The sequence below is a fragment of the Ascaphus truei genome, chromosome 3 (genome assembly GCF_040206685.1).
Source record: "Ascaphus truei isolate aAscTru1 chromosome 3, aAscTru1.hap1, whole genome shotgun sequence".
Taxonomy (NCBI): domain Eukaryota; kingdom Metazoa; phylum Chordata; class Amphibia; order Anura; family Ascaphidae; genus Ascaphus; species Ascaphus truei.
In genome coordinates this window covers 221,888,023-221,912,164 of record NC_134485.1, presented here as the reverse complement: position 1 = coordinate 221,912,164, position 24,142 = coordinate 221,888,023, and the positions used below count along the sequence as shown (strand labels likewise).

Sequence of the window (24,142 nt, the reverse complement as noted above, 5' to 3'; positions counted from 1 at the left end):
TGGCGGACGCCGAGATTCTGATGAGGTGGAGGCGCTGCACTGTATGTAGGTAGGACTCTAGCACACTAACTCAACTGCCTGTCTGGGTTGGCATTCCCCACACAACATCATGCAGGAGACTCAGGAGTCCTGTTGCCATCAGTTGCACCACCAGACACACCATGTAATGGGGACTGGTTAGACCACAGGGGCCAATGTGAGGTTGGGTGGGTCAGCCAGGTCAGAAAATCCGTTACATTTATATTAACTTTTACATGTCTATTGAGATGGAAACTTTAAGGAAAAGTGCTATTTGTGAACACATCTTTTTACTACATCTTATTATTCTGCTTAGGAGAGCATCAACTACATTGATCATCTCAGCTTGTACCTTGCTTTTGTCCTTTGTCAAAACTAATGAGAACTGAAGGTAATTTTAAACAGGCCTTATTAATTTGTACTAGTGGATCTTAACAATAAAAAAATTATTGTTACAACATTTGCTTTAAAGATATCACTTGTGAGCACATTCACATGTCTCAAAAAGGTATGCAACCCTGTCTTTCCCCATTATCTCTTAGCATACAATGATTCTACTACAGCAAGAGATTCTGGGTAATGAGCAGTCACAGTGAATCACTTTTTGCTTCTTATCCATTTTAACATGGATAAGCTTATGCCTGCCACATTACACAGCTTTTCAGCACAGCCTGGGTTAAAGCAGTGCACAGCCACTAAACCTGCTCACAGACAGCTATCACGACCTTTTGGGTCTCATCAGTGTGAGATTGGTTTACCGGTATGCAATGTGAAGCTGGGACTGGGAGTGGTTACAAGCAGACACAAAACAAGTTATGGTGAATACAAAAACCCATACAGTGTACAGCAAATATAAATGCCACTTGTGGGTACATTTGCATTTAAAACCCAGACTCCAGATATCCTTTAGGCAGCTCTATTTATTCCCGCCATCAGCATGTACACTGCATATGGAGACTATATGCCAAAAGAAGACCCAGATAGAGTTATGTATGCATGTAATATACCGGTAGTACTCATATTGCCCACTTCACTGAGATGTGACCAAACATGAGAATTCAACAGCACATGTATTTTATTTGCATACTACAAATTCTTTAAGGAAGATTATGTTTGAGATTCAAAGGATAATATATAGCAGTATTTAAATAAATTGGCTTACCCACAAGACCAGTCACTGCAGGAACTTTAAGAAAAAAAATCAAAACAGAAAAACAAAAATCATTGAGTAATTAAAACAGAACATCAGTATTTTTAGCATGGCTAATGAAACAGGAAAATGTTTATTTTACTATACTGTGTATATATAGAGAGAGAGAGCAAGGGAGAGTTATGACTTCCAAAATATAATGCAGTAACCAACTTTTAGGTTTCTCATGAAGAATTGATTGCAGCAGATTTCATGAAGGAAAATATGTACTGCTTTAAGTGTTTTCATCTCAATAATATTAGGATCTTCGTAGAGATAAAAAAAATTGAGGCTTTGGATCCACCTCGGATTGTCTGGCTCCTCTGAGCCGCAGATTTTTGCGGATCAGTCTCAAAAACGCAAATCTGCTTTTTTTTAATGTTTGTTTTCTATCACTGACAATCTACATGGCAGATTAATAATCAAATGTTGGATTGTTAAAAATCCGCACTCAGATTAAATCCGAGGGAGGGGGAGGGGGAGGGGGAGGGGGAGGGGGAAGGTGAGGAAGAGGGGGAGAGGGAGGGGGAGAGGAAGGGGGAGAGGGAGAGGGAGGGGGAGAGGGAGGGGGAGAGGGAGTGGGAGGAGGAGAGGGAGGGGGAGGAGGAGGGAGGGAGGGGGAGAGGGAGGGTGATAATGTGTATATCAAGGGGGGACTCCATTTTGTTTGCTATATAACCATTTCTCTATAACCATTAAGTACTAACATTTTAAATCTCAGGAACTAACTAAATGCCAAATGTCATATGTAATTGTCTCTTCAAGTCAGATGTGAGAAAGTGACCTCTCACCCACTTAATGCCAACTGAACTCTGTTTGTTCAGACTTATTTAGCTCTGTAGAAACAGGAAATGTCGCCAGCCATGCTGAGCAGGACTTTTACGAATGTCTTACACAATATACTATCCTGAAGAATGACATTTCCTTCAACTGCCTCCAAACTCTGTACTCAGGCCACTTCCCAGATCGTAAACCGTCTAGCTGTCATTTTCTGAGATAGACAGACTATGAATTAAAGGGGAAGTATGTTACTCATATCTGTGTTTTTTCTATGCTCAAGATGGCTATATAACCTGACTCAAAATCTTCAATAAACAGGAGAACAGTTTTTGACAAAGCTTCACTGGTTGTCTGACTCAATTACTGCTTTCCTCCGAGCTCGTCGCCATTTTGTCTTTTCCAGATAATCAGTGCTTTAAGAGTGGGTTTGAAGCCTCCGGAGGTGAATCATTTCAAGTGGCAGGAGACGTATTCTCACGCAGCGACGTTAGAGAATAGGATACTTTCAGATGGTGTTAGAAGTGGGATTTAATTGAACTGACAAAATAGGAGTGTTGTAACATTTAGTGAGAGTACCCTCAATACCCATAGAGTACTCGTCTGCTTGCTTCATTGGACCCTTGTAGGAATGTTTATTAGGACAAGAACGCGTTGCACCTGTGTCTACAAGAAAATCAGTTAATCTGCATTGACATACAATGATAGTAATGGTATATCTAACCAACCATTGGACACAGAAGCTTGTGGGCAGACGAGGGTTTCTGTCCTCGGGCATCCCTATTGGCTATAGGGCATCTCTTGGTTCCATGCAACATTATACTGAGGGTTGGAAACATTTTGGCACTGATTATCTGGAAAAGACAAAATGGCGACGAGCTCGGAGGAAAGCAGTAATTGAGTCAGACAACCAGTGAAGCTTTGTCAAAAACTGTTCTCCTGTTTATTGAAGATTTTGAGTCAGGTTATATAGCCATCTTGAGCATAGAAAAAACACAGATATGAGTAACATACTTCCCCTTTAATTCATAGTCTGTCTATCTCAGAAAATGACAGCTAGACGGTTTACGATCTGGGAAGTGGCCTGAGTACAGAGTTTGGAGGCAGTTGAAGGAAATGTCATTCTTCAGGATAGTATATTGTGTAAGACATTCGTAAAAGTCATGCTCAGCATGGCTGGCGACATTTCCTGTTTCTACAGAGCTAAATAAGTCTGAACAAACAGAGTTCAGTTGGCATTAAGTGGGTGAGAGGTCACTTTCTCACATCTGACTTGAAGAGACAATTACGTATGACATTTGGCATTTAGTTAGTTCCTGAGATTTAAAATGTTAGTACTTAATGGTTATAGAGAAATGGTTATATAGCAAACAAAATGGAGTCGTATTCTCACGCAGCGACGTTAGAGAATAGGATACTTTCAGAGGGGGAGGAGGAGTGAGAGGGAGGGAGGGAGAGGGAGGGAGAGGGAAGGAGGGAGAGGGAGGGAGGGAGAGGGAGGGAAAGGGAGGGAGGAAGAGAGGAAATGTTTAACAATCTGAGTGCGGATTTTTAACAATCCGCCTGGATTGTATCAAATGGCACATTCTGATTAATCTACTCTAATTTTTTAGTACCCAATCCGCAGGCACATTTTGGTAGGGGAATCTGATTTGGGATAAAAAAAATCACGAGAAATTCCGGTAAACGGATTTGGACTGGTTCTCCCATCTCTAGATCTTAGCACTACTGGCATCATTTTCAATTATTATAGGCTATAAATAATATATCATTATGAGTTTCATAAAAGAATGTTATACCAGTTCAAAGATTATATGTATATCTCCGGACAGCGATGACCGACACCGAATACTAATAGGCAACTAACTATATTTGTACACATAACAAAATGTCCCACTGCCAAGATCAGCTTCGAGACAGGAGCTATAAGAAGTTTATATAGTGGTCTTATTATTTCTGTTACTTAAAAGACCTGAATTATAAAGTACAAATAAGTCATTGTCAATGTTGACCAAAACATTTACCATAATATGTTTGCACCTGGAGGGGAGGGGAATTATCGGCAGCTTATACTTTCCTTCACTGGAGTTTATATTAGTTTGTGGTCAGTATTTTAGAAATCAGGCAATGAGCTTTGCAAGGTTTTGTTAATGCATCTTTGGAAAACACCAACGCCCATATTTACTGAGCAGTATTCTGTCACAAGACACCTTACGGCTAGGGTGACCAGATTAACAAAAGTAAAAACCGGGACACATTCAAAAAAATATTTATAAAATAAATGACATCACCAACTGCACAAACCATTCTCTCTCCCATCCCCTCTCTCCCCCATTTCCCCATCCTCTCTCTCCCCTCACCATTGTGTTTCTCTCCCCCTCCCCATTCCATGTGTATGTGTCTCTCTCCCCCCATTCTGTACGTCTCTACCTCCCCCCATTCTGTGCGTCTCTCTCTCCCCATTCTGTGTGTCTCTGACTCCCCCAATTCTGTGCGTCTCTGACTCCCCCCATTCTGTGCGTCTCTGTCTCCCCCCATTCTGTGCATCTCTTTCTCCACCCCCCCCCCCCCCCCCCATTCTGTGCATCTTTGTCTCTCCCCATTCTGTGCGTCTCTGTCTCCCCCCATTCTGTGTGTCTCTTTCTCCCCCCATTCTGTGCATCTTTATCTCCCCCCATTCTGTGCATCTCAGTCTCCTCCCATAATGTGCATTTCTATCTCTCACCATTCTGTGCATCTCTATCTCCCCCCATTCTGTGCGTCTCTGTCTCCCCCCATTCTGTGCGTCTCTGTCTCCCCCCATTCTGTGCATTTCTATCTCTCCCCATTCTGTGTGTCTCTATCTCTCCCTATTATCTGCATCTCTCACCCCACATTCTGTGCGTCTCTATCTCAACCCATTCTGTGCGTCTCTGTCTCCCCCCATTCTGTGCGTCTCTTTCTCCCCCCATTCTGTGCATCTATTTCTCCCCCCATTCTGTGCGTCTCTTTCTCCCCCCATTCTGTGCGTCTCTGTCTCCCCCCATTCTGTGCGTCTCTGTCTTCCCCCATTCTGTGCGTCTCTGTCTTCCCCCATTCTGTGCGTCCCTATCTCCCCCCATTCTATGCGTATCTTTCTCCCCCCATTCTGTGCATCTCTATCTCCCCCCATTCTGTGCGTCTCTATCTCCCCCATTCTGTGAGTATCTGTCTCCCCCATTCTGTGCGTCTCTGACTGCCCTCATTCTGTGCATTTCTATCGCTCCCCATTCTGTGCATTTCTATCTCTCCCCATTCTGTGCGTCGCTATCTCTCCCCATTAAGTGTGTCTCTCCCTACCCCCATTATCTGCGTCTCTCACCCCATTCTGTGCATCTCTCCCCATTCTGTCTCTCACCCCATTCTGTTGTGGATCTCTGTCTTCACATTCTGTGTGTCTCTCGACCCATTCTGTGTGTCTCTTTCATCACATTCTGTGTGTCTCTGTCTCCTCATTCTGTGTGTCTCTGTCTCCTCATTCTGTGTGTCTCTGTCTCCTCATTCTGTGTTTCTACAGATAGTCCCCACCTGTCACTGTGGAGCAGGGGGTAGGGGGGATCCATCTTGAGCCCTGACAGCAAACACCGGAGGTTCTTACTGCTGGTGCTCCTCTGCAGCTGGCCCCGCCCTCACACTCCTCTGACGCTAGCCCCGCCCCCACACTCCTCTGCAGTCAGCACCACCCCCACATTCCTCTGCAGCCACAGCCAAACCCGGCCTCTGCTCTCCTCCTGATCTCCTCCTCACCGGCATCCTTTGCTTTTCACTTCAACTTTGAAAACCGGGACAGATGGTAAAAACCGGGACAGATGGTAAAAACCGGGACATTTTAAAGAATGTCGGGGCACCGGGACAGACCTACAAAAAACGGGATTGTCCCGCCTAAACTGGGACATCTGGTCACCCTACTTACGGCAGAATACTGCTTAATAAACATGGCCCAAAAAATGTTTCATTCTGTGACTTACCTGCTCAATGCATGCTTAGTTACAGACAGTTTCTGTAAGAAAAGAAAATTATTATACATATATTTCTTTTTTATTATAAATATATTTTTTCCCTTTAGAATCAATCTGCTTGATGATAACCCACATCCAATCCAAAAGTAAATACCCAGAAGTTATCAGACACTTCCCGGCTCATCCCACCAAAAATGGCAGATACAGAACTAGCTATTATTTCTATTGGTTTAATGGTGTGGAGAGTTTGGGGCTTAAACGGACTGAACATTTCGCATATTACTAAGCAACAAATTAGATGAAGAATCAGGAACACACAATTTTGAAATGCTAAGTATTAGCTAAATAAATACAGATGTAGCCAGACTCACTGTCCCCAGCAGCGCGGTTGAAGAAGCAAAAGTCTGAGGCGCCAGAGACCGAGTCTACCGCAATCCACTGGTCCAGCAGCAACCGGAGACAAGAAGGTTTAAGCTACACCTGTTTTCACTGTAAGTTTGCATTTTTAGGTTCCTGCTGCTTCATCAAAGTTGTTACCTACATTTGGGCTCAATAAAGCCTTGTCAATAAATAAAAACTTGGACAAAATAAATAGGTGTGCATATTCTTACAGACACAAATAAGATACCCATGCTCTACTTGGCAAAATAAACATATATAAATCGTTTACCTCTGTAACCAAGTTGTGATGTTCTTCAGATCTACTAAAATTGGCTCCTATTTCAAATATAGTCATAGTGCCTTCTTCACACAGATGCATCCATTGCTTGTATTCCGGTTGGTCTGGCAGACGGTCCCAGAATATTTTGAACACTTCCCAAACGGTTTCTTGGCACACTGAGCAAAAAAAGAGAAATATGTCCATAATATTTATTGACAATGATTGGCATGATTTAAACATCCTACATATTATCAGTTATTTATAATGCGCCAACATATTCCGTAGCGCGGTACAATTGGGTTGGAGGATGAAAACAATAAAATTACAAACATACATTAATATATATAAAAATACTTTACAAAAGACCAATAATAGTTCAATACATACTTTTTAGTCAACATTTCGTTTTACCAGCCACATAATAATCAATTTGTCCTGTTTTTACGTTCAATGGCTTAGTTCTATAACTGAAATGTGGGTCAGTAAATATTTCACGAAAATTCCAACCACAAGGGGCAGTGACTTTTAATATCCTAAGTGTAATATTTTCCCAATTTATTAAACAAATCACTCCATGTACAGACAAAATATACAGACCATAAGATACTCATGTCACAGCTCATATTATGTCTCTTACTGGTGTATAGATAACTCGGGCTTAGGATAAGTGAGAAGGATAAAAGAGAAAGCGAAAAAATGTCCATATGTGATATACTAAAGATCCAGTTTTCGACCATGTGTATCTCTTGATGTTTGAAAAATTGGTTAAAGATGGCAGGTGAAACGCGTAAGAGGCGCGGGGGGGGTGCCACCCTTCCTCTTGTTTTAACCATCCAATGCTTAAATAAAGTTACTTTATAGCGCAGTCCAGCCTTTGCCATTTTTTTTCTGTGCGGCCGTGCCCGCTGTCTCACTCTCTTCTCCAGGGACGGTGAATCCTTTCTGCATCTTCAAACAGCTTGGAGCACACGAACAACCGGATGAATGAAAGACATATGTGAGTACCTTGATACCACTCTACGAATTGGAGCTTCCCCAGGTGTACTGGTTTATTACGTTGCAGGACTTTTTGTATGGGGTCTAGGTGGGTCCTAGGACTACTCCTGGACAACCCTTCATTGTCTTGCCAAACCACGTCCCAACTAGGGGTTAATTTATATCAGCTCCACTGTTTACTTATTTTTCATTCTGATTCCGGATACAGCAATTCATCAATTTTTGGGTTAAATGCTCTGTTAGCACTAGTCTTTTTTGGGGGGACCTTTATCCCAATATTCCTATAGATGGATAACATTTTACATCTGATAAGAAACACTTGGCCCACATAGTCTGTCTATTTTCCTATCTGCTGTAAAACCTCAGACCCTGTTTGATCCTTGTCATATATATATCCTAGGCATGTTTATCCTCCCTTACTTTATTAGCTTCTAACACCTCTGTTGGGAGGTAAAATACTAATCTTCCACCCTCTCCGTGAACTACTTCTTTCCTCCCATTTGGCCAGACCCTGCCACCCACCAGCTTCAGAGAATGACCGCTTGGTCAAGCACTGGAATATGCTTCACTTTCCTGTACTTTGTTGAAACCCTTTACTGTATGTATTTGAAAGTTTCAATCATATGCCCCCTCTAAGCTGTACATATGGTTGTTTCACTGTGCAGATCTTATTTTTTCTTGTCAAGAGCAAATTTGAATAAAAAACAAAAATTAAAAAAGAATAAAAATAGTTTTTTTGTCAGTCAGTAATAGGAGTTGATACTTCCACCAATTACCATGAATTAGAAAAGTAAAGCTTTAAAATAATTATTAACTAAAATAAGTTTACTGACTATGACATTTTGGTAAACAGTTGATAAAGATGGTAATCAGTCCTTCACATAGAAACACTTGGCCCAAACAATGTGTTGTAAAACCTTAGGCCTCTTTTGGGTTGCTTTTCTATGAATCCATCACCCCCGAAAAGTTGCATAACTACATTTTTGGCCCTGTGACAGTCACTGTCTGTAGGCTAGAGTGAAGTGCAGTATGTGTATTTTCCAGCATACAGGTTGTTAAAATCCTCTGGAGAAGCTAGCTGCATGTGAAACTAATTCGTGCAGTCTGGACTCATCAAAAAGTGGTTTAAAAGGTGGTCAGTAATCTGCCAGGACAGAGACTTTCCCCAACAGCCGGTTGCAACTGTTCCCCAGGCCGGCTGGGACCGCATGGGACACACACTCAGGAACACTCTCCATGAAACTGAGCAAGCCTGCTGGATGCAGGGCTTGTCTTCAAGGAAGCAGCATTCCCTAGACTAGTGAGGAAGCAGAGCTGTCCTGTCAGTGTTGCAGTATCCAGAGAGATTTCCTGGACTCTCTTGGGACCGAGTTCCCTCAAACACAGATAAGAACTTTATGTTACATGCTTGTTCTAGACATGTGTATTGTTTAAAACTGGAAACTGGCTTATCCAGCCAGTGTGTTAGTTAAACACTGTTGTGTAGTTAGCCTACTGTGGAGTAGGCTTTTATTTTATTATTTTGTTTACATTAAAGTGACAGTGTGCATATTTGTTATTGATCTGGAAAATAAACCACCGAAGGTTAAAGCCTAAACCATACCGTTTGGACTGTTACTAACCCAACTGTGAGGCTGTCCTGCCACAGGTCCCCAAATAAAAAAACTAACCTCCATGTTACGTGACTCAAATTCCAAAAGTATAGAATCCATGGTTCACATTTAAGGGCGGTGGGTGAACGCTTCTCCCCTTCCCTCCCACCCCTGGTTAACTAATAATCTGATCCTATAGGATGTAGAAAAGGGAAAATTCAGGAACAGACTAAGTGCCCAGACAGACACAAGATGAGCTATAACCAAACCACACAGAGGAAACCAGTCATTCCCCCCTCCTCCAGCCATAAAGTTGAAACTAAATCAAAAATGTTTTAAAACATTTAAAAAACATTAAATAAATCTAGAGTTTTCCTCAGTGTTCCTGTGTAAGCAGCCTAGAGAGCACCCTCTTCCAGTAACCGATAACCTTTCTCTAACCCCCCTCTATTTCTCTCCCCATCTCAATCGCCCACCTCCCCTCTCATGCATGCTCACCCACCCATGTCTCACTCCCCCCTTTCTTACGCTTGCTCCCTCTCCCCCACAACTCCTCTCAACCCCGCTCCTTACATAATTCCCCACACACACTCAGTTTCCCCACATATACACACACTCAATTCCACCCTGCACTCAATTCTAACACACTCCATTCCCCCACCCCCCAACGTGAGCACACAAACACACAATTGCATACAATTCCTTCCCCCTAAGAAGAGTGTTCAATAGGTAGCGTGACCAGATGTCCCGTTTTAGCCAGGAAAGTCCTGGATTTAGGCCCCTGTCCTGACTTTTTAGGGTGATGTCCCAGTTTTCTATCCCACTGGCTGCACATGCGCGATTGGCACTTGCCAACTGCGCATGCATGATCGGTTTGTCCTGGTTTTTGACAAATATGGTCACCTTATTGATAGGGCTGTTCCAGTCTCGACCGCATCTATGTGGGAGCTGCTGCTGCTGTGAGTGCTGATGGTTGGGCCGACTTCCGGGCGGGGAAACAGGAGGAGGAGGAATTGGCTACGGAGTGTCAACCCAGCTCCCACATCAGGCAGAGGCCCCAGCAGCAGCTGTTGCAAAATTTATGCCTGACCTCTGGCCACCCACGGGTGCAAATTGCAGCACCAGCCAGAAAGCCTCTCCACCCTCCCCCTCCTCGTGCCCTTAGCCCCCGCACACTGCAGGTTTCAGCGGCACAGAGGTTACGCTACTGCCCCTGAGCCTTCCACCCTCCAGCTTCAGAGCATGATTACTTATTATAGCACTTCTCTCTCTCTCTGAAATATGCCTCCCTCCTGTACCTTGATGAAAATAAATATATATAAAAAATGTTTTCAATCATATCCCCCCTCCTCCCATCCAAGCAGAGCATAGTTACATAGCAGGCGAGGTTGAAAAGGACAATAAACCAATGTTTCATTGAATTGGCCAAGATGGTCATCCTATGTTTGTATTTATATTCATCCAGAGGAAGGCAAACAAAAAAAAAACAGTGAAACATTTACCAATTATGTCTCATAAGAAGAAACATAAATTAATTTGTTATTCCAGCAATGGCAATTAGATTTCTCTCTGGATCAACATCCTTCCTGGGGTTAATTGGTCTTAAATATATCTACTGTGTATGTCATCACTGTCTCCGTGGGCAGTAAATGCCACTTTTTAACTGCACTTACTGTAAATAACTGTTTAATTTGCTGCTGATACATGTGGAGGTCCTTTAGTCTTTCTTTTTATGATGAAGACCAAGCACACGTTGCTTTGTTACATTGCTCGCCTACTTTTAAGTCACCTGAAATAATGACTTCCTCTATTGTAGTAGTCATTAACTTTGTATTCTGCCTTTGGAGTTTTGTGACGCAAATGCATTATTTTGCACTTTTTGGTATTAAGTTGTTGTTGCCATACTCTTGACCATTTCTCTAATTTACCTGAATCAATAATAATTTTTTTACCCCACAACCCCTGGAGTATCAACCCTGTTTGAGATCATACCAAATGAACTTTTTTAAGAGACTACGTTCACTAGTTTTAAAGGGTACAAAAATTAAAAGTAAAGCAGTGATCAAATAATCCAGGAGTGTGCAAACTATTTGCGCCTTCCTTTCCGGCGTGCGGGGTCATGTGATGTCACGCCATGATCCCACGGTGTCATTTGATGCCGCGTTGCCATGGCGACGTGTCGCTAAAGACCCGGCTGGCAGCATGTAAGTAAGTTTCAGAGGCCTCACGCCTCCCCCGGCATTTCATTTAAATGCCGTGGGGAAGAGCATAGGGCCCCTGTAACCGCCTGCAACCCCCCAGCAAAATCTCCCGTCCCCTCTTGGGGGCACGCCCCCCAGTTTGCGTACCGCTGAAATAATCGATCAACACGGCTTGATGCTTTAAGCTATTTTTTTAGAATTTTGCAGAAAGTCACAAAATTGTTTATTAAGTAAGCAGGGGTAGCTTTGCCCATCTCTTTTTCATAGAATAAATAATAGAGAATGGATAGTGCATTATTGATACAGCACTACTGGTGATTTCAGTACAGTGTTGTGAACCAGTGACAAGTCCTTGCACCAAAGCACTTACAATCGAAATACTAATATAAGGGAGATAATCTGACACTTCATAGGTCATGTCACGGTAGACCACAGCTTTTAACACGAAAATACCCAGATCCTTTGATTGAGCAAAGCAAGAGATAAAATAAATTGTGATTTATTTACAGAATGAACATACACATCTTAGTTTACAAAAAAACACTTGAAATACACTTACTGGGATGGGGTAAAACTAAATCTTCCATTCCTGGAACTAAATCTTTAGAAATAGAGTCTCTAGGCACAATTTCCCAGGACCGGGAGTTGTGCGCAAACAGAGCCGAAAACAGTCTTTGGATAGGGGGCGTCTCTCGCAACCACTGTTTCTCCTCCGCAGCTGCTTACTTTGTTCTACCGCCGTAGAATTGGTTCTGAATTCCTTAGTTCTTACGAACTCTTGACTTGGGTTACGATGTTGCAAAGTTTAAAATCCAGCTTAGATTAATCTGACATGTATACATAACTTGTGATCTACTGCTCACCTTACTATGCAATTATATATTAATTCTTAGTATATATATGGTTATCCTGCCGGTGCAAAGAGGATAGTGTGAACAAACAAAAACATACAAAAGGAGGCACAGAATCCTCCTCAAAGATCCTCATTAGCTGCACACAGGGCTAGGAGTAAATAACAAGGTTTAAATACCAGATATATAAATGTGGTTCAGTTAGCCATTCGATACAGGTAAGCAATCGCTCCCAACATTGTGAGAGGACAATTGCCACTAAAAGCCATGTGGCGAAAATAATAAATCATTTATTAATATACAAAATGACACACAACATAAAGCGCATGCTCTAAACCAGCGTTTCCCAAATGGTGGGTCGCGACCCGGCACCGGGTCACGGAAGCAAAATTGCCAGGTCACAGCGAGGTTGGCCGCACAGCGGCCCCCCCTCCCTCCTTGTGGCGGCCCCCTCTCCCTCCCTGCGGCGGTCCGAGGTGAGGTGCGGGACGGTGCTGAAGTGGTGCTGGCTGCTATCGCTGCGGTGTCAACGGTGATTCGCTGACTGGGGTTCCTACTGCAGCCCCGCATCATGATGTTGCCGCCCACAGGACACGATGCCCGGCATGAGGTAGGAAGTGGTGCGGGGGCGCACCTGTGCCTCCGTTCCTGGCGCTCCCTTCCCCTCAGTCCCCTTGGTGCGGGAGATAGGCACAGTGGTGGCTGCGCGGTCGCTGGCGGGCAGAGGGAGGCGTGGAGCCGCCTGCTCGGATCGCTTGGCCTTTCCTCTCTCCCCCGCCCCCCCCCCCCCTCTCCAGTCACTCACATCCATCGCTGCCTCTATAATAAATTGTGTGTGTGTGTGTGTGTGTGTGTATATAGGGGAGTGTATCTGTGTGTGTGTATCTGTGTGTGTATGTGTGTATGTGTGTATGTGTGTATGTGTGTATGTGTGTATGTGTGTGTGTGTATGTGTGTGTGTGTGTGTGTGTGTGTGTGTGTGTGTGTGTGTGTGTGTGTGTGTGTGTGTGTGTGTGTGTGTGTGTGTCTGTGTGTGTATCTGTGTATCTGTGTGTGTATCTGTGTGTATGTGTGTATCTGTGTGTATGTGTGTATCTGTGTGTATCTGTGTGTATGTATGTATCTCTGTGTATGTATGTATCTGTGTGTATGTATGTATCTGTGTGTGTGTATGTATGTATCTGTGTGTGTATGGGGGAGAGAGTGTGTGTGTATGTATCTGTGTGTGTATGTATCTGTGTGTGTGTGTATGGGGAGAGTGTGTGTATGTATCTTTGTGTGTGTGTGTGTGTGTGTGTGTGTGTGTGTGTGTGTGTGTGTGTGTGTGTGTGTGTGTGTGTGTGTGTGTGTGTGTGTGTGTGTGTGTGTGTATATGTATGTGTATGTATCTGTGTATGTGTATATATCTGTGTGTGTATGGGGGAGAGTGTGTGTATCTTTGCGTGTGTGTGTGTGTATATGTATGTATGTATCTGTGTGTGTATATATCTGTGTATGTATGTATCTGTGTATGTGTATGGATCTGTGTGTGTATGGATCTGTGTGTGTATGGATCTGTGTGTGTGTGTGTGTGTGTATATATGTATGTATGTTTCTGTGTATGTGTATGTATCTGTGTATGTGTTTGTATGTATCTGTGTATGTGTATGTATGTATCTGTGTATGTGTATGTATCTGTGTATGTATCTGTGTATGTATGTATCTGTGTATGTGTATGGATCTATGTGTGTATGGATCTGTGTGTGTGTGTGTGTGTATCAGCCACAGCCACTGTGTGTAATCGTGGCTGTGTGTGTGTCTGTGCAGGCCAGCAGTGGCTGTGTGTGTTTGGTCTGTCTGTGTGAGTGTCTGTAGGTCAGTGACTGTGTGCGTCTGTGCAGGTCAGAGAGAGAATGGGGGAGGGGGGAGAGAGAGAATAGAGGGGATTGGGAGAATATATGAAATCTGTATGGACATTCATAACTGTTTTATTTTACCTATAGGCGATAACATTTTTAGTGGGTCACGAAGGAGAAGTTCAAAAATAACCGGGTCACGGAAAAAAAAGTTTGGGAAACGCTGCTCTAAACTAACTTTAAAAACAATTAAAATGTAAATGTAACTGGTGACAGTCACATGTGTAGCGATCAGGAGCAGTTACCATCTAAATCATGAGTAGGTGCACTCAGCACACAAATGCTTAATATAGAGCCAGACAAATGACTACTACTGAGTTAGTCTCTACCCTCGATGGTACCTTTATGTGTGCAGACTATGGTGTAAGGTTAATACCACAGTAACAAAACGTAGGCTTCCAGATGCAGCAAACACTCAATTATCACTATAGCTCTGTTTGGATACTCCCACAGAGCCTGCCGCACAATGCTACTGTCAGAGAAGAAAATATGCTGCACAGACCTGATCACTCACACAGCAGGGCATCTACACATGTTTCTAATCTAGATGTATACATGTAACTGCTCCTGATCGCTACACATGTGACTGTCACCCGTTACATTTACATTTTAATTGTTTTTAAAGTTAGTTTAGAGCATGCGCTTTATGTTGTGTGCCATTTTGTATATTAATAAATGATTTATTATTTTCGCCACATGGCTTTTAGTGGCAATTGTCCTCTCACAATGTTGGGAGCGATTGCTTACCTGTACCGAATGGCTAACTGAACCACATTTATATATCTGGTATTTAAACCTTGTTATTTACTCCTAGCCCTGTGTGCAGCTAATGAGGATCATTGAGGAGGATTCTGTGCCTCCTTTTGTATGTTTTTGTTAGATTAATCTGACTCCCGATCGGCTGCAGGGATTTTTATGCAGTAAGAATCCCTATCTGTAACCTCTACGGCCAATCTCGTTCGTGGGAATAATATTCCCACCTATCCCAGAGTTGCCCATACTTGGCAAACCTGGCAGAGGGGCTTCTTAGTTTGCTAAGGGCATGCGCGAACCTCGCACCTTTGCCACTTAGCATACCAGACCAAGCTCCCTTAACTGGCGACATTTTGTCTGAGCTGGCCGGACATCTGGGCCATTTGCCCGGACATTTACTAAGATGGAGGTACTTGGATTACCCCACGTCACACTTTAGTCGGCTAACTTTTTTCAGCTACGGACTTTTTAAGACACTGTGGAACCAAACCACCGGGGTGTCTTAGAAGTCCGAGTTACATATGCATTGCTCCCCTCACAGGAGTTTCCTGCTATACACTTCTAAAGTACAGTAATTACAACTTAAGTGTTTCCCTCTGTTCCGGCCATCGGAATGAAAATCCCCTTACGCCTATAATGTTGGAACAATTAAAATAGGGGGACTTTCATTCATCAATTTTTATAAAACTTTATAAAAATTGCATTATAAACTTTTTCATGATTTTAGCCCACAAGCGCTGACAGTAAATCTCAGCGCGCTGGGACCTTCCTAGCAGAATTTAGTTAGCAGCCATGCGCTGTGCTGTGGGCTGCTGGTTTTTTAAACCATTTTTCCTTTGCGCGGTTACAGGAAAACACTGCTATTGAAATACATTTTAACTTAAAAAACATATAACTCTCGCCACCTTATACCTGGCGGAAGATACACTGAACCCCCACCCACCCCCCCCCCCCTTGGTTCTGAGGCTCTTGGGCATATACCGGGGACCTTTGAATGTAATTCAATTCCTTGTCTTACTATTCTTGGTCTGTGCTGAAGCAGGGAGATTTGGCGATGAGCTGCAAACTGCTTTCTAGGGAGGATTTTATCCAGTGGTCTGTGTTCCTCATGTCCTCAGGAATCTGGGGGGATTCCTGAGAACATGTATCGGGGTAACCCGCAACACTGGCCCCCTTCTACCCAAACACACCCTGACAACATTTTACTGTAAAATCACCCCTGAAACTCACGCCCTGCACATCTCCGCTGGTTGGCACTCCTGGAACAGTAAAAATACACATACACCTTTATTACAAATGCAGTTACATGCCATGATTGGGTTGAAGAGCTGACAATCACAATTCCCCAATATGGGTCAGGGGCACCCAGCCGGGCCAAATACCTTTACTAATGGCCTAGGTAACCCCTCACCGTCACAGGTCACACATAACCGGCACTGGATTTTGTACAAAGATCTCCTATGACAAAGGCTCCCAGATTAAACTACTAAGAAACTAATCTTCCTCACATTTAAGACTTCTAGTAGCACTAAATTTCAATATCAGCCCTGCACACATTTCACATTTTGCAACATGCCCTAAATGATCTACTGTATATTGTCCTTACAGACACATACAATAATTTAAAGTGCCAACCCGTCAACTTCAGTCAAAATAAGAAGAAACCACTTTGGTATGTCTGTCTCTCTGAGCTGATTTTTCCTATCAATTTCAGCACAGTGCAACAGAAATGTATGACATTAACATCCCTTTAGTATGTCTTTCTGTACTGATTAGTCACAACAACTCCCTTCCCTTTCTTATGTCATGTGATGTAGATAGAAGTCTGTATTGGCTGCGATACTCCATTCCCACTATTTATTTCTTATTTTTATATGTAATGTATGCGACAATGTATAATTCTACATTCTTACCTTAGCTGGCAAGCGTTTAGTGCTCCTGTTATACATCTGTAAAAATCCTGATTGTGTGCATAACATAATGGCCGCTTCAGTCTGTGTAACTCAGCAGCTGCAATGTATCCTTAGATTACTAAAGTAACATTATCTATTGTTACAGTTTAAAGCTTAAACTGCTGGGAACATTGGTAACAAATTATCACAAACAGGAAAGTGTTGCAAAGATCTTCACTGCTTGGGAGATGGGCTAAAACCTGCCATAGAAACGAAAGGATGCTTTAAAACTTATTAAAATGGCATTAAGAGTTGAATAATAATTTCTTCAAAAATACAGTAATATTATCAAATAATACAGAACTGATCTATTTATAAAAAAATATATAAGATTTCACGTTTTGCTGCTTTTAGTGCCACGTGTGAAGTCGCAGTAGAGTTATATCTATATTTATAGTGTAATTGGAGGTGAACAAGAAAATAACTGGATTCATCACTTTACCATTAATTCAGCAACTGTGAAAACGTATCTTCTTTTCTGCTCTGACAAGGGATGCACAACTTTGAGAGTATAACATCATAAGCAGCTGTGTAACCTTTCGTGCTATATTTCCCTCTCAGGCCCAATTTATACACCTGCTCTTTCAACTCCTACAGTACTCCTCATATCATCCAACACCTGTGCTGCATCCCATTATGCCCTCCCTGTAGCTCTCTATTTGCTGTTTCCTCATTCCTTTGTAAACTCTTCTAGTTTCTTCACCTTCCCCACTTGCCTCCTATCCACATCTCTTCATCTCCCCACCTTTGTATGTGCCCAGACACTGCACCATTACTTACATACCTCCATCCCAGCTACTTCTGCACCCCTCAATAAAAAGCCACGCTTTTCCCCCACCCCACAAATCCTCTTCTCACCTTGCTTTCTACTCCTCCTTCTTGCTGCTGGTGATATCTCTCCTAATCCTGGACCTGGCCATAAACACACCTGCATAACTGCAGAAGATGATAGCTCCGAACTTAACTTGACTCTAACCCCACAGACCAGGTGTAGCAATAAGGTCTTTGTGTGGTCTCCTGAATAGTTATGCACAGTTCATGTAAGTATTAGCAGTTTCCGTTTAAGTTCAGCACTTAGGGGGTTAACTTTTTAAGGTATATAAGGACAAGGGATTGTGAGGCTCCACAATTTCATTTGTGTATGGTGAAACTGTATTGAAGCACTACAAATTCAGAACAGATTTATCTTCAGTACTACAACATGCAGCAGAAAGGTGCAAGCACTGTATACAGTATAAAAAGTTTACTAAAAAGGTAACTAATTAAAATACTTTTCCCAAAACAACGTTCTGAGACATGCTGGGTATTGAATGTTCATTAAAAGGTATGAACGCCTACAAAACAATTGTGTTTTCTTAAAGACCCATAAGGTTACTACCAGTACCAATGTGCACTGGGCCATCATCATGGAGGGATCGCTGGACCCCCCGCTCAACAAGCTGGTAGCACACCACTTCTGCGGGAATGCTGGGCGAGTGCCTGAATGTGCATCTTCAATAGTTTGTGGGCTATGTCATAATTTAAGAAGGGGGAACTCTTATCAATATATTAACCCTTTACGTGCACCAGAACGTAGTCACTACATCATGGGGACTGGCACTCCGGGGCCCCATGACATAGCGATATCATCCTAAAAGGGTCTATTTGTTCTGCTTTCAATTGCATCCTGCGTTCCCATGGAGCACAGGACGCGATCTGCCCAGTAGGGCAACACAGGACGACTCCTCTTCCATTTCCCCAAAAATGGCCACCTGTGCCGGAGGGGCACCACGACCCCTCCGGCACTCTAAGGGTTAAAAGTACGGGTCCCCTTGCACTTTCTTTTAAAAGATTTAAGATTTCTTCATCGTGCTGTGCAATAGGGCGTCTGATTCCACCTCTTTTTTTCCGTGTTCAGTGATGTTTATTCCAAACAAATTAGTCCACGACCTAAATTAATATGGCTGCTAAGCCCCTCTCACTTAGTGACATTAGTAGACTTAAAAAATAAAAACAATCTGAGGAGATTAAGATAAGACAGCTTTACTGGCAAGGCCTGTTGCTGTCTGCATGCAAAGCTGTGCTGTCTAATGAGGTGTATCAAGTAAGAATATTCCGCAGGAGTTGCAATGTAACCGCTCTCCTGCAGGCTTGGGGGCTTTTAATATAATAATCCAAATAACATAAAAGACAGCTCCAATACATTAATAACATTGCGCTCACTATTAAAATAGGTCTCTTATGGTGCCATAGCCTCTCCGTGATCACGTGATCTCGCAGTAACTGATCACGTGACGGAAGGGAGGAGTCCTCTTCCTGTAAGTAGTCCTCCTTTCCCGGTAAGATCGTGTTCTGCGCCAACGTGATCCTCTCTACAAAAACGAGCCAGAAGGCACCTGTTGTGCCAGACCCAACGACATAGTCAAAGGCACCCAAGGGGTTAATAGCCCTCAATTAAACTAAGTGGTGCATTGAAACAATTCTCACATCTCAGTGAAAAAGTTCTTTTTTTCCCTCCATTTGTAACAAAATAAGTTGTACAACGAGGGCCGCCGACAGGTGAGGAGAGTCAGGCCAAGTGTCCGGGGGCTGCGGGGGGCCTGGCTGGGCTGAACCAGAGGCCAGGCTCAACTTCTGCGTCCAGCTGCCAGGCCTGTGGATGCTGCCGCGCGGCACTTTCTCTCAGCAGCTGCCACCTGCCTCTTCCCATGCCGTGCCTCTCTTTCCCGCTGGAGCGTGCCAGAAGTCGGACCTAACTTCCGGCACACACTGGTGGGAGAGAGGGGCTCCTGGCGTGGTACAGAGGGAGGCCTAGCATGGGTAGAGGCAGCATGGGTAGTCGCAGGAGCTGGGGCTCGGCAGCAGAAATTAGAGGTGAATAGTGTCTGCATTTTGGTGCGGAGTAGTGGTGTCTGTATTTAGGTGGTGTGGGGGAGGGTACTGGTGTTTGTATTTAGGTGGGGGGGGTAGTGGTGTCTGTATTTTGGCAGGGGGGCAGTGACATAACTACACATCCCAGGAGCCGCAGCTCGATTACAGAGTCTCTGCGCTCTTCCCCACAGCAATGAAACTGATTCAGGCACTCTGATTCCGGGCACTCTGATTCCGGGCACTCTGATTCCGGGCACTCTGATTCCGGGCACTCTGCGCGGCCGTGCCCATTATATTAACAAAAAAACTCAGAAAAAAAATGCTGGCATTTCACGTGTGAATGCGCAGAGTCGAGGTCCCGGTGCGCATGCACAGGGAAGCAGGGTGTCTGGCCTGCTGCCTGTGAGACCGCTCCCCCCCCGCACCCTCCCCGCTCCCAACATGGGATGGAGGGAAAGTGCCGCTGTGAGCCCGCGCGCGCCAACCCAGCTTCCCCCGCGCGCGCCAATCCAGCTTTCCCCATGCACCTGCCAACACAGCATCCCTCACGTGCGTCAACCAACACAGCTTCCCCCGCACCCGCCTCCTGCCCCAGGCAGCAGCCACGGAATAAGCCCACCAGTCTCGCCCCCCCTCCAGCTGCCTGCCTCCCGTGCCCCACGCACACACCCCCACCGCCCCGCTGAGCCTACCTCGCATCTGGCGGGCAAGGAAGCAGAAAGCAGCACCCACCCGTCAAGGTCAGTCACCCACCCACTCACTCATCCACCAGTCACTCACCCACACAGTCACTCACTCACCCACCCAGTCACTCACCCAGCCACCCAACCAGTCACTCAGTCACCCACCCACCCTGGCAGTCAGTCAGTCACCCACCCAGGCAGGCAGTCAAGGCAGTCACTCAACCACCCACCCAGGCAGTCAGTCACCCACCCACGCTGTCAGACACCCACCAAGGCAGTCAGTCAAGGCAGTCAGTTCCCCACCCACCCAATCAGTTAGTCAAGGGCAGTCACCCATGCAGTCAAAGTCACTCACCCACCCACTCAGTCAACTCATTCACCCATCCACTCAGTCACCCACCCACTCAGTCATCCACCCAGTCACTCAATCATAGGCAGGCAGTTAGTTACCAAACCCACCCAGGCAGTCAGTCAGTCATTCACCCACCCAGGCAGTCAGTCACCCACCCACCCAGTCATTCAGTCACCCAGTCAGTCAGTCTGTCACCCACCCCCCAGGAAGTAATTCACCCACCCCCCAACCCAGGCAGTCAGTCACCCACCCAGGTAGTCAGTCACCCACCCAGACAGTCAGTCACCCACTAAGGCAGTCAGTCACCCACCCAGACAGTCAGTCACCCACTAAGGCAGTCAGTCACCTACCCAGGCAGTCGGTCACCCAAGCACCCACTCAGTCAGTGTGACATGGGGATGAAGGGGTTAAACTAATTTGCTATGCATTACTGTATTTGCCCTGTCCCAGCCATTTGTATCCCCCATTTGCAGGCCATTCCCTGCCTGCCAGGTTAAAAGGAAAAAATGCATTGCTTGCCATACCCTCTAACCGACATAAGATGGCAGTCTAGCAGCTGACATTTCAATGAGAAATACTAATTCTAGAACGAAAGCACCCAGAAACCTGACTTGTGAGGTGCAAATACAGTGAACCACTACATGCATGTACATATCATTTTTACAGTTATGACACGAACAGAACATGGTGTTTTAATAAAGTGTGTATAAACTGCAGATTGTAAATGTAAGGCAGGAGGTATTTTTTGTAAATCCAAGCAGGAATTAGTAGGACATCCAGCTTGATATGGGTGAATGAACTGGGGGTATTTTTATGACAGAGCTTCAAAGGGGTCTCGCTGATTTAGCATCTCCCTGTCTAAAAGAGTGTCAGTTATGAAAAGACCCAGAGACCCATAATGTATGCTGGCACACAAAACTGGCATACTGATGCACAACAAATGTCAGGCTAGTGACACATCTGGGTCAGAAATCAGACTCAGCGGCACCAAGTTATGGGTGTAGCCCAGGTATGCTAAGTGGCATGGGCATCAACCTGACCCATGCGCCCTGCCCACCGGACAGCCCTTTTGACCGGTCTTATGAACTGTGTTTAAACTGGCTATTGGTGGGTTAATGGTTCCCATGAGGGGGATTGGATCCACATGTTAGAGATAACTTTGGGCAGTCTATAACTGTGGCTCCCCAGGTATCCCCAGTGTGATTGCTGAATTTTGATCCATGATGTAAAGATGCAAGACTTTGTTCCAGCACAGCGGCAACTGGTCCAGGAGAGTAGGGGTTCATAACAACGTAACCACAGAACTTTTAAACCAAGGTTGCATTTCTGGCGCTTGCCAGCAAAGGACAATTTATTTCGTTCCAAGGACAATTTATTTTGTTCCCTTATCCCAGTAAGTGTTGATTTAAGTGTATGCTGCAGATGTCGTGTGTTTGTCTATTAAGGAAATAAATCACAATTTATTTTGCAACTTGTTCTGTTCAATCAAGTACCCAGAAATATAAATGTGTTGATAAAATTGGTGTCCATCGTGACAGTCAGTCAGTCACCCACCCAGTCACCCAACCAATCAGTCACCCAGTCAGTCAGTCACCCACCCAGTCACACACCCAGTCAGTCACCCACCCACCCAGTCACCCAACCAATGTCACCCAGTCAGTCACCCAACCAATGTCACCCAGTCAGTCACCCACCCAGTCACCCACCCAGTCAGTCACCCACCCAGTCAGACAGTCACCCACCCAGTCAGTCACCCACCCAGTCAGGCAGTCACCTATATTTTGTTGAAAATATAAAAATAAACAGATTGCATTGTAATGTTTTTTTCCGTATTACAATAAAAAGAAAACAGTTAAGTAAAAGTTGCGCACTAAAAAATATTTTTTCCTGGTAGGTTCACTATGAGTTTGGGGAGAAGGGGTGGCCCTGCTCCTTTCGTTTGTCCTGGGCCCCATGATTTATGTTGGCGGCCCTGTCTGCAACATAGCAGCTCTCCTCCATAACGTCGCGGCATCATGATGTGACATGGCAACGCGTTGCCATGGCAATGCGCCATGACACAGCGACGTCATGACGCCATAGCGTCATCTGGGGGGCCCTTAAGGCGAAGTTACATCACAGAGGGGCAGGGTGTAGTGGTGTCTGTATTGGGAGGGTAGTGATGTTTTGTATTGTTGTATTGGGGGGGCATTGTGTGTGTATTGTGAGGGGGGAATTATTGTGGGGGGTGATTGTATGGGTATTGGAGGGAATTGTGTGTATGGCCTGGGGAGAGGGGGCAATGAGTGTGGGGGTGAGGGGAGATTGAGAGAACAGGATTGAGTGAGAGGGGGGAGAGTGAGAGGAGTAACGGGGTATAAGAGAACTCGGGAGAGAGGGAGGAAGGAAGAAATGGAGAGAGAAATACAAATGTGAAATAGGGGGGCTCGCAAAGCCACCAATGGGGTGGGGGGGGGGGGGTAGTCAAAACTCTAGTCCTGGGCTCCCTTTCTAAATCTGTTGGCGACCCGGTGTACAACTACCTCTAATAAAGATGAAGAGGACATTGGTTGCCGTTCTACAAATGCAATAAATTGAGGAATGTGTCTTTATTGTACAGGAATACGTACTTAGTCAACATTTTGCAAATACCTAGCTGGTATCTATTAAAACTAGATTTGTTCACTAAAATATATATGACTCTAGTATTCCCCCCTCATGACGTACTGTAGAAGCTTATATTCTGGCATCTATGTCATCAAGGAGCAGGACAGATATAGAGACAGATATAGAGACTGCTTCAGAACCACTTGGGGAGACAGCTGATGGAGTTAATCCTCCCGGCCACTTACTGTTTTCGGGGCCGTGATCGCGCGGTGCCGCAGTGCGGTCCGAGAACAGTACGTCTGGCCACATGTCTATCTCAATTGTTCTGTAAAAATTCCCTAACTGACATTCATCAGAGATATGATGAAGCATTGACGAAACATGTTAGCTTTTTTGACTTACTGAGCCACCATAGCTCCCTACAACGTGTGACGTGTGGTGACGGTTCCCCTTTGCTGAAGCTGCTGGCCCTACAATTACTTGTATGCAAATACGAGTGTGAATGAGACTGCTGCTGTCACATTTCCTCTCAGCACCCCTGACCGTGCGCAAGGTACAGGGTAGTATGAGAGGTGCAGTTTCCCCCCTCTAGGAAATCGGAGGTGACGGGCGCAGCGGACACACAGCGGAAGGGGACTGTGGACTCTACAATATGTGAGCAACATTGCCATCGAAGCAAAACGTTACAACCACACGCTGGGAATCCATGTTTTTGATGATACTAGCTGTAAGTGCAATATTGATCTTAATCTAGTCTTTTGTAATAAATGTATTGTGCCATGATCATTACTTTCTTCTATTTCCATTGC

General features: G+C 44.6%; 1 protein-coding gene across 3 annotated transcripts in view; it reads right to left on the bottom strand.

The window, feature by feature from the left end:
* Positions 1-24,142, bottom strand: part of IMPG2 (interphotoreceptor matrix proteoglycan 2) — a 94,865-nt gene that overhangs the window by 52,894 nt on the left and 17,829 nt on the right. For all 3 annotated transcript variants that reach the window (XM_075590131.1, XM_075590130.1, XM_075590132.1), the window contains exons 4-6: positions 6,632-6,798; positions 5,971-6,002; positions 1,181-1,204 (exon numbers count right to left, since the gene is read on the bottom strand). In XM_075590131.1, the coding sequence (XP_075446246.1) occupies positions 1,181-1,204; positions 5,971-6,002; positions 6,632-6,798 (223 nt within the window). The remainder of the gene's footprint in view (positions 1-1,180; positions 1,205-5,970; positions 6,003-6,631; positions 6,799-24,142) is intronic.